This window comes from Pagrus pagrus (genome assembly GCF_965226575.1).
Source record: "Pagrus pagrus genome assembly, chromosome: 23".
NCBI classification, from domain to species: Eukaryota; Metazoa; Chordata; class Actinopteri; order Spariformes; family Sparidae; genus Pagrus; species Pagrus pagrus.
In genome coordinates, this window is record NC_140205.1 from 9,908,886 (window position 1) to 9,922,993 (window position 14,108).

The window sequence follows — 14,108 nt, forward strand, 5'->3', positions numbered from 1 at the left end:
TAATGTGTGAATCCGCTCCTATTGTGTTGCTGACTAAAAGAAAACCACAAATAAAGCGAAGGGGATTTGGTATTTGCACATTAATGACATCCTTTCTTTTGACGTGTTGTTTCAGAAAAAGCAGGTGTTTTTCAGGCTTAATGACTTTTAATTTGCTTTTAATTAACCCCTCAAATCCAAGGTCATGTGTTTGCTGCCAGATTTTTGGTTGCAGTTTTGAATTAATAATTTAGACACACATATGCAAGCTTAAGAACATGCAGACACACGCACAACTATCCATGGAATCATTCCCAAATTTCACAGAGGGCAACAAGTCAACTTTGCTCTGTGAAATGGGACGGCCTTTTTCTGCTGCAGATGACTTTTTGTGTACTATGACAATTAAGGGATTTCAGGCAGGGATCTGAATAATCCCTACACGCTATGCTAATGATGGAGGCCAGGGACATCTCCCTACTGGTTGAGCTTGTTGTTAGTATGCATGGCAGGACAGAGTTAAAGCCAGGCCTCGGCATACAGTGGGTGCCTTTTTATTCATGCCAGCAATGATATGGGCAGTCGGATCAGACGTTTGCCTGTTGGCACATTAACCAAGGCCACGTCCCTGTTTGCCCTCCACACATCTCAAGGACTCAGCCGTTCTGTTGAGCCTCACTGACAAAGAACATGCATGCAGCTTCACTTTGCTACACTGAATAAATCGCCAAAAGTTATTCCTGACCACATACAGTCACATTGATTATATGAAATAGGCTGTGCTTGTTTACCCAATAAACTGTTTGTTTACCTGCATATTTATCACCTTTTCCCTCATCGCTTAAGCGCACACATAAAGCAAGTGAAACAGAGGACACTTCCTGTTCTCTTTGTCTGATGGAAACCCCAGGAGGATATTTCCTTCTCTTCTTCTTCTGTCTACAACACAGCATGTTGATATCCTTAGCTGCTGCCAGGCCTTCCCATAATATATTCAGCTGGTATGGAGACCAAAATATTAATGTTACTGAATAAATATCACTCCCCCTTAGCACATCCTTGCGTTAGACACTTAATGTCTGTGTTGTGGTAATCAATTCCTGGGAGTTTATTTACCAGGAACTTATCAATTAAGTGATCGAGATAATTTCATTAAAGAAGCTAAATGCCAGCTGTAATAGCTGTTAGTTGCCAATATTAGACAGGAATGGTAGAGAGAGGTGCTTGGGTTCGATTCATAGACAAATCGATGTCGCACATGGGCACTGACTGCTAAACAGTCAGTTGAGTATTTGCAGAGCGAAGACCGAAGGGATGTGTCGAAATTGAGAGTGAGAGCGAATGAAACCAAATGGAGGAAAATGAAAAAGACAATGAAAGTGAAAGCTTCATAATGTCATCTATCTAATCCGGCATAGAGATCTTCCACAATTTCATATAATGTAGGTCTTATTTTTGTCATTTCTTTTGGTAAAATACAGTAATAAAAGTCCATATGAATCTCTAAGATCTGGGAATAAAGCTAAAAAGACAGAGGCTCAGTCAGATGATCATACGGGATTTAACTTGTTGGAAGACAAAACAAAGGCAGATAGTAATATTGTTTGCCTTGTGAGCTTGTGGTTACAACATGACAAGACGTGTACATGATTTGCTTGGCGTTCAAGTGGTCATCAAAATGCTGTTGCTTGGCAAGAAGCTACCGAAGCTAACAGATTAGCAAACTAACTTAGAAGCCTAGTGCAAGTTCAATCAGGAAGATTATATTTATGCTAGTCATTCATTCACATTTCTCCCTCTCTCTCTTTTGTCTCCCTCTTCTCCCGCTTTCTTCGTAATCAGCTGGATATATGTGTTTAATCTTCCAATTAAACAAACCAATCAGATTTTGATGCAATCTCCGTCAGCCAATCACATTTTTGCTGTAAATCAGTGCGCCTCTCTGCTTTAGGTGCTGTCATTTCAGTGACGGTCGTCTGATCTCTTGGTTCCATCACCTCCAGCAGCTGGGTCTGAGCTCACCAGTGGCCCACTCCACTTCACAACCATCCAGATCAAAATGTCGGACAAAATTTGTCAGAAAATATTCATATTTAAAAGCTGAAATCAGAAATGTTTCCTTTTTTTTCCTTTTAAAATACTCAACCTGATTAATCAATTATCAAAAAAGTTCACAATCAGTTGAATATTGGCCAACTAATTAATTGATTTATTGTTGCAGCTCTAAATTGTGGCAGTGTCGCTGTGTTCTCAGATCTCAGTAATTAGTTGAGTGATTAAAATGTTATCACATACTGTATAGAAAACTTTTTTTTAAAATTCATGTTAAATCATACATAAATAATTTTAAAAATGGGAGCAGGAAAGAGGAAAAGGTATTTAGGGAAAAAAGGTGAGAACTGAATAGTGGGATAGAAACAAGGTGAGGAGCAGCAGTGAAGGAGGGAGGATGAGCAGAGAGTGGGAGAGTGTCTTTGCCCGAGGCTCTGTAGGAGCTGATAAAACAGAGGCCAGTTAAGGGGCGTTCTTGGTAACCACAAGGTGTGTGTGTGTGTACGTGTACTGTATGAAAACTTAAGATCCTCTTCATCTTCACACCTTACACTGCTATAATTATGGGCCTCTCTCTCTTTGGCTCTCCCCCTCCCTCCTCTCTTGCTTCAGACTATGCCAAGGGCTTTTACATTCACAGTTCCCACTCCGCTGCCTACTCTCTGTCACTCTCCCTATCTCCACCCTTCACACCTCCCACCAGCCTCCAATTATCAGATCTAAGTAGGTCCTGGAGAAGAAAAGGAGTCAGGAAGGAGAGGAGGAGAGAGATTCAGTGAGAGGGAGTTGATAAGAGAAATGAGAAGGGTCAGTGAGCTAGATAGGATGAACAACACAGGCTGGATTCAGAGAGAGATAAATGAAGGAGGGATAACGCATGAGCATGACAGAGAATCAGAGATGGGGTCAGGCAAAACAATGAGTCAGTGATGGAGAGACGAAGAATGAAGGATAATTATATAGAGAAAAAAAGAGAGCACCAACTTGGTTTTCAAAAGTAAGGGATTATAATGTGGTTGCGATGAGTCATGCCATTGACAGGTTTTCTCTTTCTAGTGCAAGTTCATTTACAGTTTACACGACTGTCAGACTGATGTGTCACTGAAGTCCACCGCTTCACACAGAGACACATAAACACATGTATCAACTAGTCTGCTTCACGTGTAGAATGTACTTTGTAGCCTTCTACTGACTGACTAGTTATCTTTTCCTCCGCTAGGAAAAATATATATGAAAGATGAACTATATGACATTCACTGCCACTAGAGCTCTGGCATCTCAGAACAAAACAGTAAAAGATAAAAGGGGAACCAGCATCTAAACACACACTGCTCACTAAACTCAGACCAAACGATGCTGATCAAATATGGATTCTATCGCTACATTGCCTTGTTCTTGCTTAAAATGATTTCAGAATCCTAATGTACTATTGTAAATGAAAAGTGGTTTATGATGCTCATGTAATTAAAAAAATGATGTGAGTGCCACAAATGCACACAATAAAATGCATGACAAAACTACCAAAGGTGAGTGACCAAATATTGTTTTCATTTTTATTTTTAGTTTATGAACTTCATCTTAAATCACCACCAATATGAAGCTTCTGAAACAGCATAATTTTTTTTAAATGATCACCATACTTCCATAGGTCCACCCCATTCTCCTCATCTTCCTCCTCCCACTGATAGAAGTCAAGCAGGTAACAGTCTGGATCCTGATGGAATGAGAGTTTTAAATTTAAAGTCCTCCGTATGGCGGTGCACAGCTACAGTATGTGTGCATGTGATTTGCATTTGCTCTACTGCTATTTATCACACTATAGTCGTAGGGGGTTGAGAAGGTGGAGATGGGAAATAAACGCATTGCTATCAGATCAACTTCATGTTGACATAAATCTTAACAGGCAACAGCGAGCATCACTGCCAACACCACCAGCATCAGTAGCCAGCTAGCATATACACGTGCGTTTGTCCAAACCACCGAAAGCCCCACTTGGCCTCAGGGACTGCTGGCAATGATCAAGGTATGTTATAATACTGTGTCTGAGTGTGTATGAATGCATACAAACAGAAAAACCTGAACTAAGTAGGAGGAAAAACAGCGCTGACAGTGTACGTGCTTGCTTGCTCGTGGATTCCCTGCCACATTATGAATTTTTCATTGTTGTTGAAGCAAGTAAGGCATCTGTTTTGCGTTCTGTGCTTTTATATTCTGCTGTTTCTTCTGTCACAAAACTGAAAAAGAGAGTTAAGATTTTACTGATGTTGCGCAGACATGAGGGATGACAGTTTGTACTTCTGGCAAGGTTGACTGTTTGCAGTTATAGGAGTGTGCAGAGTCTGTAGTAGTGGGGGAAGCCCACTTGACGATTACAGGGCTTAACTTTATGAGGTTAAATAAACCTGAGTGTGTTTATGTGAGACTATGTAAGTAAGTTTACCAGCAATTTCCTGGATAGGTATTTGAACCATAGCTGTAAGGAAAAAATACTCTGTTGTCAGGGTTGTAAAGAGGATTGTGAAAGGTGTTAATGAATTGGTGAAATAGTGTAGATGTGTGTGTGTTATCAGCAGCTGTTGGAGTTTACTTTTTGAAGTTTTCTCGCTGACATCTTGTCATAATGCAGATGATGCAAGAGATGCTGTCTGTCTCTGACTTGAGGCGTTTATCTTCTACTTTAATGAAATTCCAAGGCTGTAGTTTACACTGTGTATGTGTTTGCATTCATATGTGTGAATACACTTACATGTCAATGTGTGTTAACCTTGGATCTGTGAGCATGTTCAAGAGAAGTGTTTGGTGTTTTAGGGGTTGAGGGTTTTCAAATTTTAGGGTGTAGACTAAGGGTTAGGGTAAGGTTCCAAGAAAACAATGGTGTGGGTCAAAAATGTTAGATTATTGATAACATCCAAAGTAAATTATAATTTACAAAAAAAAAGTCTTTGCACTAATGAGGTGATAGAAAGTGTACAGACAGCTTCAATGCAGCTTTGATCGCTAGACGTTACTCAGATGTAAGTCTCCTCTTGGCAATTTATTTGAAAAATTCAAAAAGCACATTTGCGGATCAGAAAAGACCATAAAAGTAAAATTCCTATTCTATTTTGATGTTTTCCAAAATAACCAGAAACAGAGGTCCACACTTGTTCAGTATAGAACAAGTCAGTTCACATGACAGTCCACTGTTGGTAATATAGGAATGTACCTGTGTGTGTGTGTGTGTGTGTGTGTGTGTGTGTGTGTGTGTGTGTGTGTGTGTGTGTGTGTGTGTGTGTGTGTGTGCGTGCGTGTGCGTGTGTGTGTGTGTATGTGCACAATCCTATCACCTAATCACCATATATGCCACTATCAGTTTAGATCTGCGTATTGAAGATACAGCTTTTGTCACGGTGTCAAGTCATACCTCAGTGCTTCCCATGCCTTCATTTCCACTAACCAGATCAAATTTATTGTCCCTATTGTTCAAGTGTATTAACTGGAAGAGCTGTGATTAAAAATGGATTGCGTCTCTCTTTGCACTTCCACTCATTTTCATTCTCCAAATAAAACCCTTCGTTCTTAGGAAAATGAGATTTGGGAGAGCAAACAGGCGCGCACCACCTCTTCTTCCTTCCTCTCCTCCACCGCTGAACTCGCTCACCCTGTTTGTCATTTATCTATAATGACTTTGTGAATAGTGTCACAGAGTGTTCCCCCCCTCTCTCTCGCCACGCAGCCACCCAGTCAGTCACTCAGCCTAACCCAATCAAGTGGCTTTTAATGAACTTCAAACGAGTGTTATCACCCAGTTCAACGTGCGCTATGCTTCAACCCCCCCCCCCCCAACCATGCGGGGGCTCACCTTATCTTCTCTCCTTCTTTTCACCCTCTTTCCTTCTGCCTCTTTGACATGCTAAAGCTCCTCCTGTCGCATATGCTTAATGGTATTTTTTTTTTTTTGCCTCTTTCAGTCACTCTGTTCTTTTGTTGATCCTCTTTCTCATTTTGCCTATTTCGCTTCCTTTCTCTACCCACCACTCTTCAGCGCAAACATGAAACAGTTTAGGGAAGTGCTGTTCTCTATTTACTATCTTTACCCCCGTTTACTTCGCGCCTCACCTTTCACTTCTACTTGTCAGTCACCTGTCCTTCCTGCCACTTTATTTTCCACTTGTGTTTCACTCTTCCTCTTTCCTTTCCACTTCTCTGTCCATCTCTTTCCCTCGCCACACCTGTTCTCTTCCTCTCCTCTTCATCTTTCAGGCAAGTAATAGGTGCTCTATATTTAGGCTGCTATTCGCACCTGAATTGATTGGCTGTTAATTTTAGACCTCCAATTGCTAAGTGACTCATCCCCCCTCTCTCTGTCTCTCGCTCTCGCTGTCATTCATTCTTGCCTAATTACTGCACAGGCAGGAATCAGCCTTATTTTGATCCATCAGTGACATCTTTTCTTCATGAACAAAAACACGAGCATAACAACCAAACTGAGAGCTCATATCATTTATGTCTAAGTGTCTGTTTCATCGTATCATTAATGCTCCCATCCTGTGGATAATGATGATGGAGCACCCTTCACTCACAATGAATGTGAGCAGGTCCTAGGACTGTCTAACCAAGAGAATTGGCTGATATCAATCCAATAGAAACTATCACAAAAACAAGCACTAAAACACCTGAAACGGTGCACACTGAAGTGGCTATGTCATTCAATTAAATCGGTGTTGGTGAAGTGCTGTACCTCATGAGAGAAATGTTGACGTGTTGATGGCTCTCTGGGTTTACAGTACACTGGTATGTCAGCGATGTTGTAGGAATATTCCTGATGCATTTAGCAGCCATTCCCAGTGCCTCCACATAAATTGAAAATTGTCTTTTCAATCTACCAAATAACTCTAAATTAAGTCTCTCTGACTTAGAACAAGTTCCCTATTCTAAAGTGAGTTCTTGCTCATAACTAAGTCACTAGTAGGACTTAGTACTTGTGTCAAACTTCTCTTCAAGAAACATTAACCTATTTGCAATTATGCATTAAACCTGGTGAGTTAAATATTAATCCTTCCGGATCTATTTGTCTCTCCTCCAGGGATGTCCCCAGCTGCTGCCTGCAGATAGGATCCTTGTCCCAGTCAATGTGGTAAAGCCGATCACCCTCCGAGCAAAGAACCTCCCGCAGCCCCAGTCTGGACAGAGGGGGTACGAGTGTCTGCTGACCATCCAAGGAAACGAACACAGAGTTCCTGCGCTGCGCTTCAACAGCTCCTCGGTGCAGTGTCAAAACACATCGGTGAGGACGAGTGTGTGTGTGTGTGTTGTACTTGCCAGCTTCTGTGGGGCATCATCATTGACCGCCACCCTCACGAACACAATCTCTATAAAAACGCCCCATTTCTATAAAGTTTTCCTATAAAAGTGGCCATAATCTCTCTCTCACACAAACACACACACGCCCACTGATTCCAGCTGAATGTTTTCCTATTCTAGCTAGACAGTGGGTTGATGAGACAAGAGCCTGACTTTGTCTCTCCTGCACAGCCATCCCAGCGATCAAGCTCCTTTCACTGACTGAATAATACATTGACAGCAATGAAGGACTAGCATGAAAAAGGCTTTATGCTGGTCTTGATGCTAATCGTCTGTTGATACAATAACATCTCATCTTCCTGTCTGTCTTCATCACTCTGAGTGTGTGTATGTGTGTCTGTGTGTAGAGATGTCTGTGGGATTTGTGTGTGTAATCACAGTACAATCCAAATATTGTACTTTGATTGAGCAGTGAAGGAGGGGAACTGTAATTTAGCGGAAAATTATGATTCTAGCACCAACCCTCCATGCTGCTGGTGTTACAGAACCAAATGAAAAATAATCTCGTCTTTCAAAGCTCTCTGCGTGTTCATGAATACAGAGTGTGTGAGTTCATGTGCGTGTTCACTGTGTCTACATTCACCTGTTGATGATGTGTTTGGCATTCAAAGGACTATTGTTAAGTCAGCCTTTTGGACTGAAGACAATAACAGTTTAAAGTAGCTCAACAGATTCTCTCTCTCTCTCTCTCTCTCTATCTTCCCTGTCTCGCTCCCTCTTTTCCTCTCTGGTTGCCATGGTGATAGTATTTCTATGATGGGATGGAGATGAGTAGTCTTCCCGTGGAGCTGACCGTCATCTGGAACGGAGATTTCAGCATCGACAACCCCGCCCACAACAAAGGTGAGCACGCACATAGGCACGAGACACACACATACACACATACACGGACACACACACATGAATCCATATCAGCTCTTTCCACAGTTCTCATAGTATTATAAGAAGCCGCACACACACACACACACACACACAGTCTGCATACTCTCTTATAAACTCTCACTTCACTCGCACACACACGGACACAAACACACATTAAAGCCACTGCCTCCCCATTGTTGCCCTTGGAGCCGGTCTCCATGGCAACAGGCGGGCGGTGTGCTGAGGTGCAGCATCCATCCCCTGATGTTTCCGTGTAGAGTGGTTAACTTTAACACATCCTCCTGCAGGTCTCTCTTTCCCCTCCCGTCTCTCGTCATTTGTCTATATATCTCCCCTTGTCTTCACTGTTGTCTGTCTGTCTCTCCCCAACTCTCTAAATTTCCTCTCAAATATTATTTATTTTCAGCTGTTTTCTTTTATTTGCTCTGTCAACACCTCTCTGGGAGTTTGGCAATCTATCCATCTCTGTCGCCACCGCCTCTCCTCCTTCCTCCATTTTACTTTCTCATCTCAGCAATTCTTTGTACTTTACCGGTATACATTTCAGAAGAGCAGTAACGGGAAAAACACACATACAACTGAAGAAAGTTATGCGAATAGATGGATAGAAAAGAAATAGTAGCAAAATTAAACAGTTGTGAATCTAAGTAATGCTAAAAGCTAAATCATTATTCCAGGCTCGATTTACAGAGAGGGAGTAGGTACAGCCTCTCATGTTTTTCTGTCCAACTCTCCACTCTACTCACGGTTTCTGTGGAATACCAGCTCAGTGCTGAATTTTTAAGCATTCAGCTGCTGAGCTTGATTCAGTTTGGCCACTGGCGATCCACCACTGTGAGTGATCCATGCTGAGGCAACAGCAGCATGCTAGGGGTTGTAGTTCTCTGACAGGGAAACAACTCATTTTAACCAAAGGCAGTGGAGTCGGGCACAGGAAACGTATTGTTAAAATGTGGATGATATGCCAACATGACACTGTGCTGTAAGGCAAAGTTTGTACAGTGCTTGTGTGTGTTTGTGGTTGTGTGTCTGAGGCAAATACAGAGTACAAAACATATCCTTGAGCATAAGTGTAAAATCAAAGAAGCAACAAAAGTTAGAGAAGGAGAGGGAGCTGCTTGAACTCGAAACCCTCCTCTTCCCTCCTCCTACCTTTGTTTGCCTGTGGAGGAAGTGGCTCCTAGGGCATCATTTGATGGACAGATCACACATGCATCTAATGGCAATTAAAAAGAAAATGGCTGGCCCGTCGCCATGGAGATGATATGTTAAATCTGTGGTGGGTGAGAAGCGGCGAAAGGCAGCAGTGTAGGAAACTCAAAGGGAGGGAGGGAGGAAGAGGGAGTATACAGAGATGATGATAGATGGAGAGATAATGAGACAAAGATATCAACGGATGTCGCTCACTAAATGTTGAGTTTGTTGTTCGCATATTCAAACAGCAGCTGACAGACATTGAAAGATTCTGGTAAACAACCCAAAATTTCAGTCTGTAGTGTGTTTTGAAGTGTTTGCCCATCATTTTAGAGGCTTTTGCACAAAATAAATTTGCATGCATTTGCTCTTCTGTAATCATTTGTCTAAAGGTTTCTCATTTGAGTTCTCCACTCATTCTCCCTCTGTCTTAACATTCTTCCCTTGTTTTCTTTCCCCCCTGAAAGGCGGATTTCTTGAGCCACGGGTGCGAGGATGTGAAATGTATCAGGCACAAGTCGATTATAGTTTAAGCTGATTTATTCACACGTGTGGGCTGAAACAATGTCATACAGCAGAATTGTGAAGAACGGGAAAAGTTCTGCTGCTTTTATCCTTGAATGCTGACTTGAGTGTACGTGAAGTGTAGGGGCATGTGTGGTCGATGACCAGCACAGACATGCATAGTCAGTGACCTCCAGGCCCTTTGCCAGATACAAGTGTACATTTTTGAATAACAAACCTGTGTAAACATGACATTAAACTCAATTGTGGTTCGTTTTGACACTGGCTGTTCATGAGACCAGTATATTGGTCATGAATATTTTTCTATGGTACAATTTGGACCTATCATCAAGATATTATCATTAAATGTTATAAGACCAGTTTTACAACAGGGAATAATTACCAGGGTAATTTAGGGAGTTTTTCTGATCACAAAAAAACAGGCAAACTGATGACACCAGATGCTAAACTGCAAAATGCTGACTTCTCAGAAACCTTCCTTGAAACCTTGGTAGCCTGTCAGCTATTAACAGTGGTAACAAAAACTGTGGTAAAGTTCAGCTCAGCATACAAATAAACACTTATCTCCGTTTCTTTCCTCCCTCCTACACAGTCCATCTGTACAAGTGCGACGCCCAGCGCGGAAGCTGCGGTTTGTGTCTGAAGGCGGACCCGCTGTTTGGGTGTGTTTGGTGTAAAGGAGAGAACCGCTGCACCCTAAAGCAACACTGCCCCCACCCCGAGAACCAGTGGCTGGAGCACAACGGCATCAACAGCAAGTGCACCCACCCACGGATCACACAGGTGAGACACACATGCAGTACACCCTTTACACATAAGCACCTACAGGCCATGCCAAGTAATGCCAACAAGTGCCTTTAATCTCAGAGGCAACACATAAACACATACACATAATTACAGTGATGGGAACATACTTAAACGCATCACCTCGGAGAGAGTGTTGGCTGTTGATGATTTCAACATAACGTCATAGGCTGAGTCACCACCAGCTATTCAGTCTGACAGCATTTGTGAGGAACGATATATATTTTACAATTCAGTAACACGTCTCTCTCTCAAAAGTTTGAACACTAATGATACACTAGAAGCCCAAGAATCCCAGCAGTCATGTGAATTGGCCTTTTTAGACGTCTATTCTGTTAGAATTTACTCCCTCTTTCTTTCAGTGTGAACATATTTAGACCTAGAAAGAGACAAATCATCCAAAGTCTTGTTACTTATCAATCAACTCTGCACAGATGTTCTCGCAAGTCCCCACTTAACCCAGTGTGCTCCTGCAAACCACAGACACCGTGTGAGGCAAATAGACTTGACCCCTGTGCAAGGCATATAAAAGGTTCAATAGCAGAAGGGATAAGGGTCAGCAAGATGAAGGATAAGAGGATACAAAAGAAAGATGGATGGAACGGTGCCTGGATGAAGGGAGAGCAGGATGGATTGAGTTTACGTGAAAGAGAGGTGGTGACGGATGGGTAGACTGAGCCAGAATAGAGTCACATGAGGCTGAAGGGGTGAAAGAAGACCCCTATGCCCTCCCCATTTCCCACCATGATGGATATGATGAAAGGTCCTCTCTACATCCTTTTTCCTGAGGAGGAGAGTTAGGAGCAGATGGTGACTGACTAGAAATGAAGGGATGAAGCAAAGCGTGGATAAAAAAGACAGAAGGGGGAATCCCCTCTGGTGTCCCGGGGAGTGATGGGTTTGGATAGAGGGAGAGAGGAGGGATACTGGAATGGAAGGATAAGCCCTCCTCCACTCTCTACATCATCCTCCATAGACTTGCATACAGACAAGAGGCCAGTGTTGATGGACATTGTTTCTTGTAACCTTGAATGCACCTTGATTCTGACATGAATCTCCACAGATTTTCCAGTGGGTTACAGAACAATTTTCCAGTCTCTCCTTGATCAAAGGAAAATAAAAGGAAAGAGGACTTATCTTTCACTCATTGATAACCCAAACCATTATTTTTTATCCAGTCAAAATAGAGTCAACTCATAAGGGAGGGGATGGTGTGATGTTTTGTCTGTCGTTGCACTTATTAAAGAGTCTTGATCAGTGAGGTGCACTCAATCATTCTTCCACTCCAGTGTTTGTCTTCACCCCGAGCGGTGGATTTATTCCTGGAGATGGGCCCTGTATTTCTCCTCACATCCCTGAGGCTGCAGCAGGGACATATTGCAGCCTTCTCACGCTCCCCATAAAAACTGTCAGTGGGTGAGGAGTGAGGACTTTTCCAAGACGACCGGGGCTCTAATGCATTCTAATACGCTTCATTATAATGACATCTCCCATCAACAATATGAGAGGGAGAGACTTGCATAGAAAGATGGAAAGAGAAGGGGAGAGAGGGATAGGGGGAGAGAGAGAGAGAGAGAGAAGTGATTAAGTGTTTGCCTCTACCCAACCGTCAATTATCTTGTCAAAGTCACAAATCTAATCAACGCCTCATTGCGTCTCTCCCCCTCTCTCGCTCTCTTTCATTCTTCAGCTTCTTCCTTCTCCTTCACAATTTCTCTTGAAGTCTCTCTCCCTCTCCATCCTCCATATTTGCTAATAAATGGAGAGCCACCGTGCATTGTGTGCAATCTTTTTTAATTGCACGTATTGTAGCCTACGTTCCCAGAAGGCTCTTTTTTTCATTAAGATATCAGCAGGGAGCCTTATTAATCAGAGACATTGAACCATACAATAACGATATCTCCCACATGGCAGCCACGGGACTCGTGATGTGCATGACCTGGCTTGAGCCTACGTCTGTCATTCGATTGGCTAGTTTCCTTTCAAGCCCGGCTAGTTCAATTTGTTTTAGTTCACTTCTTTGAAAAATAATCAAACGGGCAAATTAAAATAGTTTGATGCACATGTAGTAACATAAGGATTATCATACTACAACGAGCCTCAAGCCATAAGATAAAGCCACACTCACTCAGCACTCAACCTGTGAACACTGCAGGGGGTCACACTGCCGACTATAAACCGAGCAGAGAAGCGAAGAGAGCCACAGCCTCAGTAAAAATCCTTGGGATCACTATTTTTCAGTGGGATGGTGACACAGCACCATTAAAGCTGGGCCCCTGTCTGCAGCACACAGCATGGAGGACTTCTGTTTGGCAGAGACGGATAGGAACAGACTATTCTGTGTCCGTCTCTAACATCCATCCATCTGGGCCGGCCAGATGATGAGCACACACACACAAACAGACAGACACTCGCTGGCCAAAAAGTAATTGTGTGAGTAAAGTGCTGATGGATGTTGGAACCGCCTCATCAACAATGAGAGATGCTGCTGATAAATCAAAAGGCCACTGTGATTACTGCAAAGATGTCACCCAATGCCAAGTTTTAAGTTAATCTTATATAATATATTGTTGTGGTTTTCAGTGAATGCAGGATTGAGAAATGACATTCCCTTGACCCTGATTCTTGACCTCTTAGCTGTCACTGGAGCTGTTATTTTTCCATTTATTGTCTCTTTTCTGCTGCTGTCTCTCAAGTCCTACCACCCTTCAGCAAAGTCATTTTTTTCTGAGGGTTACATAATGTGTGAACGGAAAACACTTATCCCTAAAAAAATTTAAAATACACATATAGCTATCTTTCACCTGTCTGTCCTTTTACATCTGAGCTGTCTATATTGCTTTTTGCAGAGGGCCTTTCTCCATACAGTGGTTTCACAGGAACCTAAACATGAAGAAGTAGGAACATTATAGTTAGACTGCAATCAGTCTTTATCTCACAGCATTTTGGTGGTTATAACTTTGTCATTATTAGACACTAGTGTCATGTTTAGGCAAAAATGGACCCAAACACAGACAAAGGGAAGCAGCTAAAGAAACAAAAGCAAGTTTTAATGCCGATAACCAAAGTCCAAAATTTAAGTAACAGAGGCAAATAGGCAAAGGAAAATACCAAAGTAATGCAAAAACTGAGGACAAACCAGAAAAACACAACAAATCAGGAACACGGCAAGAGATGCATGGACTAAAACAGACCAACTAACAAAGAGTGAGGGAACAACACATGCTTCAATACAAACCAAACTAACGAGGGAAAGAGGTACAGGTGGAGAGACACAGGGAACAGGGCTGTGCTAACGATACTGATGTGAGACGAATGTGTGTGTTTGT

At 42.3% G+C, this 14,108-nt stretch overlaps 1 protein-coding gene across 2 annotated transcripts in view; it reads left to right on the top strand.

Annotated features, from left to right (window-relative positions):
- The window catches only part of plxna4 (plexin A4), a 238,656-nt gene that overhangs the window by 178,279 nt on the left and 46,269 nt on the right, over positions 1-14,108 (top strand). For both annotated transcript variants that reach the window (XM_084345362.1, XM_084345361.1), the window contains exons 10-12: positions 7,097-7,297; positions 8,121-8,217; positions 10,568-10,758. In XM_084345362.1, coding sequence (XP_084201488.1) covers positions 7,097-7,297; positions 8,121-8,217; positions 10,568-10,758 — 489 coding nt within the window. The remainder of the gene's footprint in view (positions 1-7,096; positions 7,298-8,120; positions 8,218-10,567; positions 10,759-14,108) is intronic.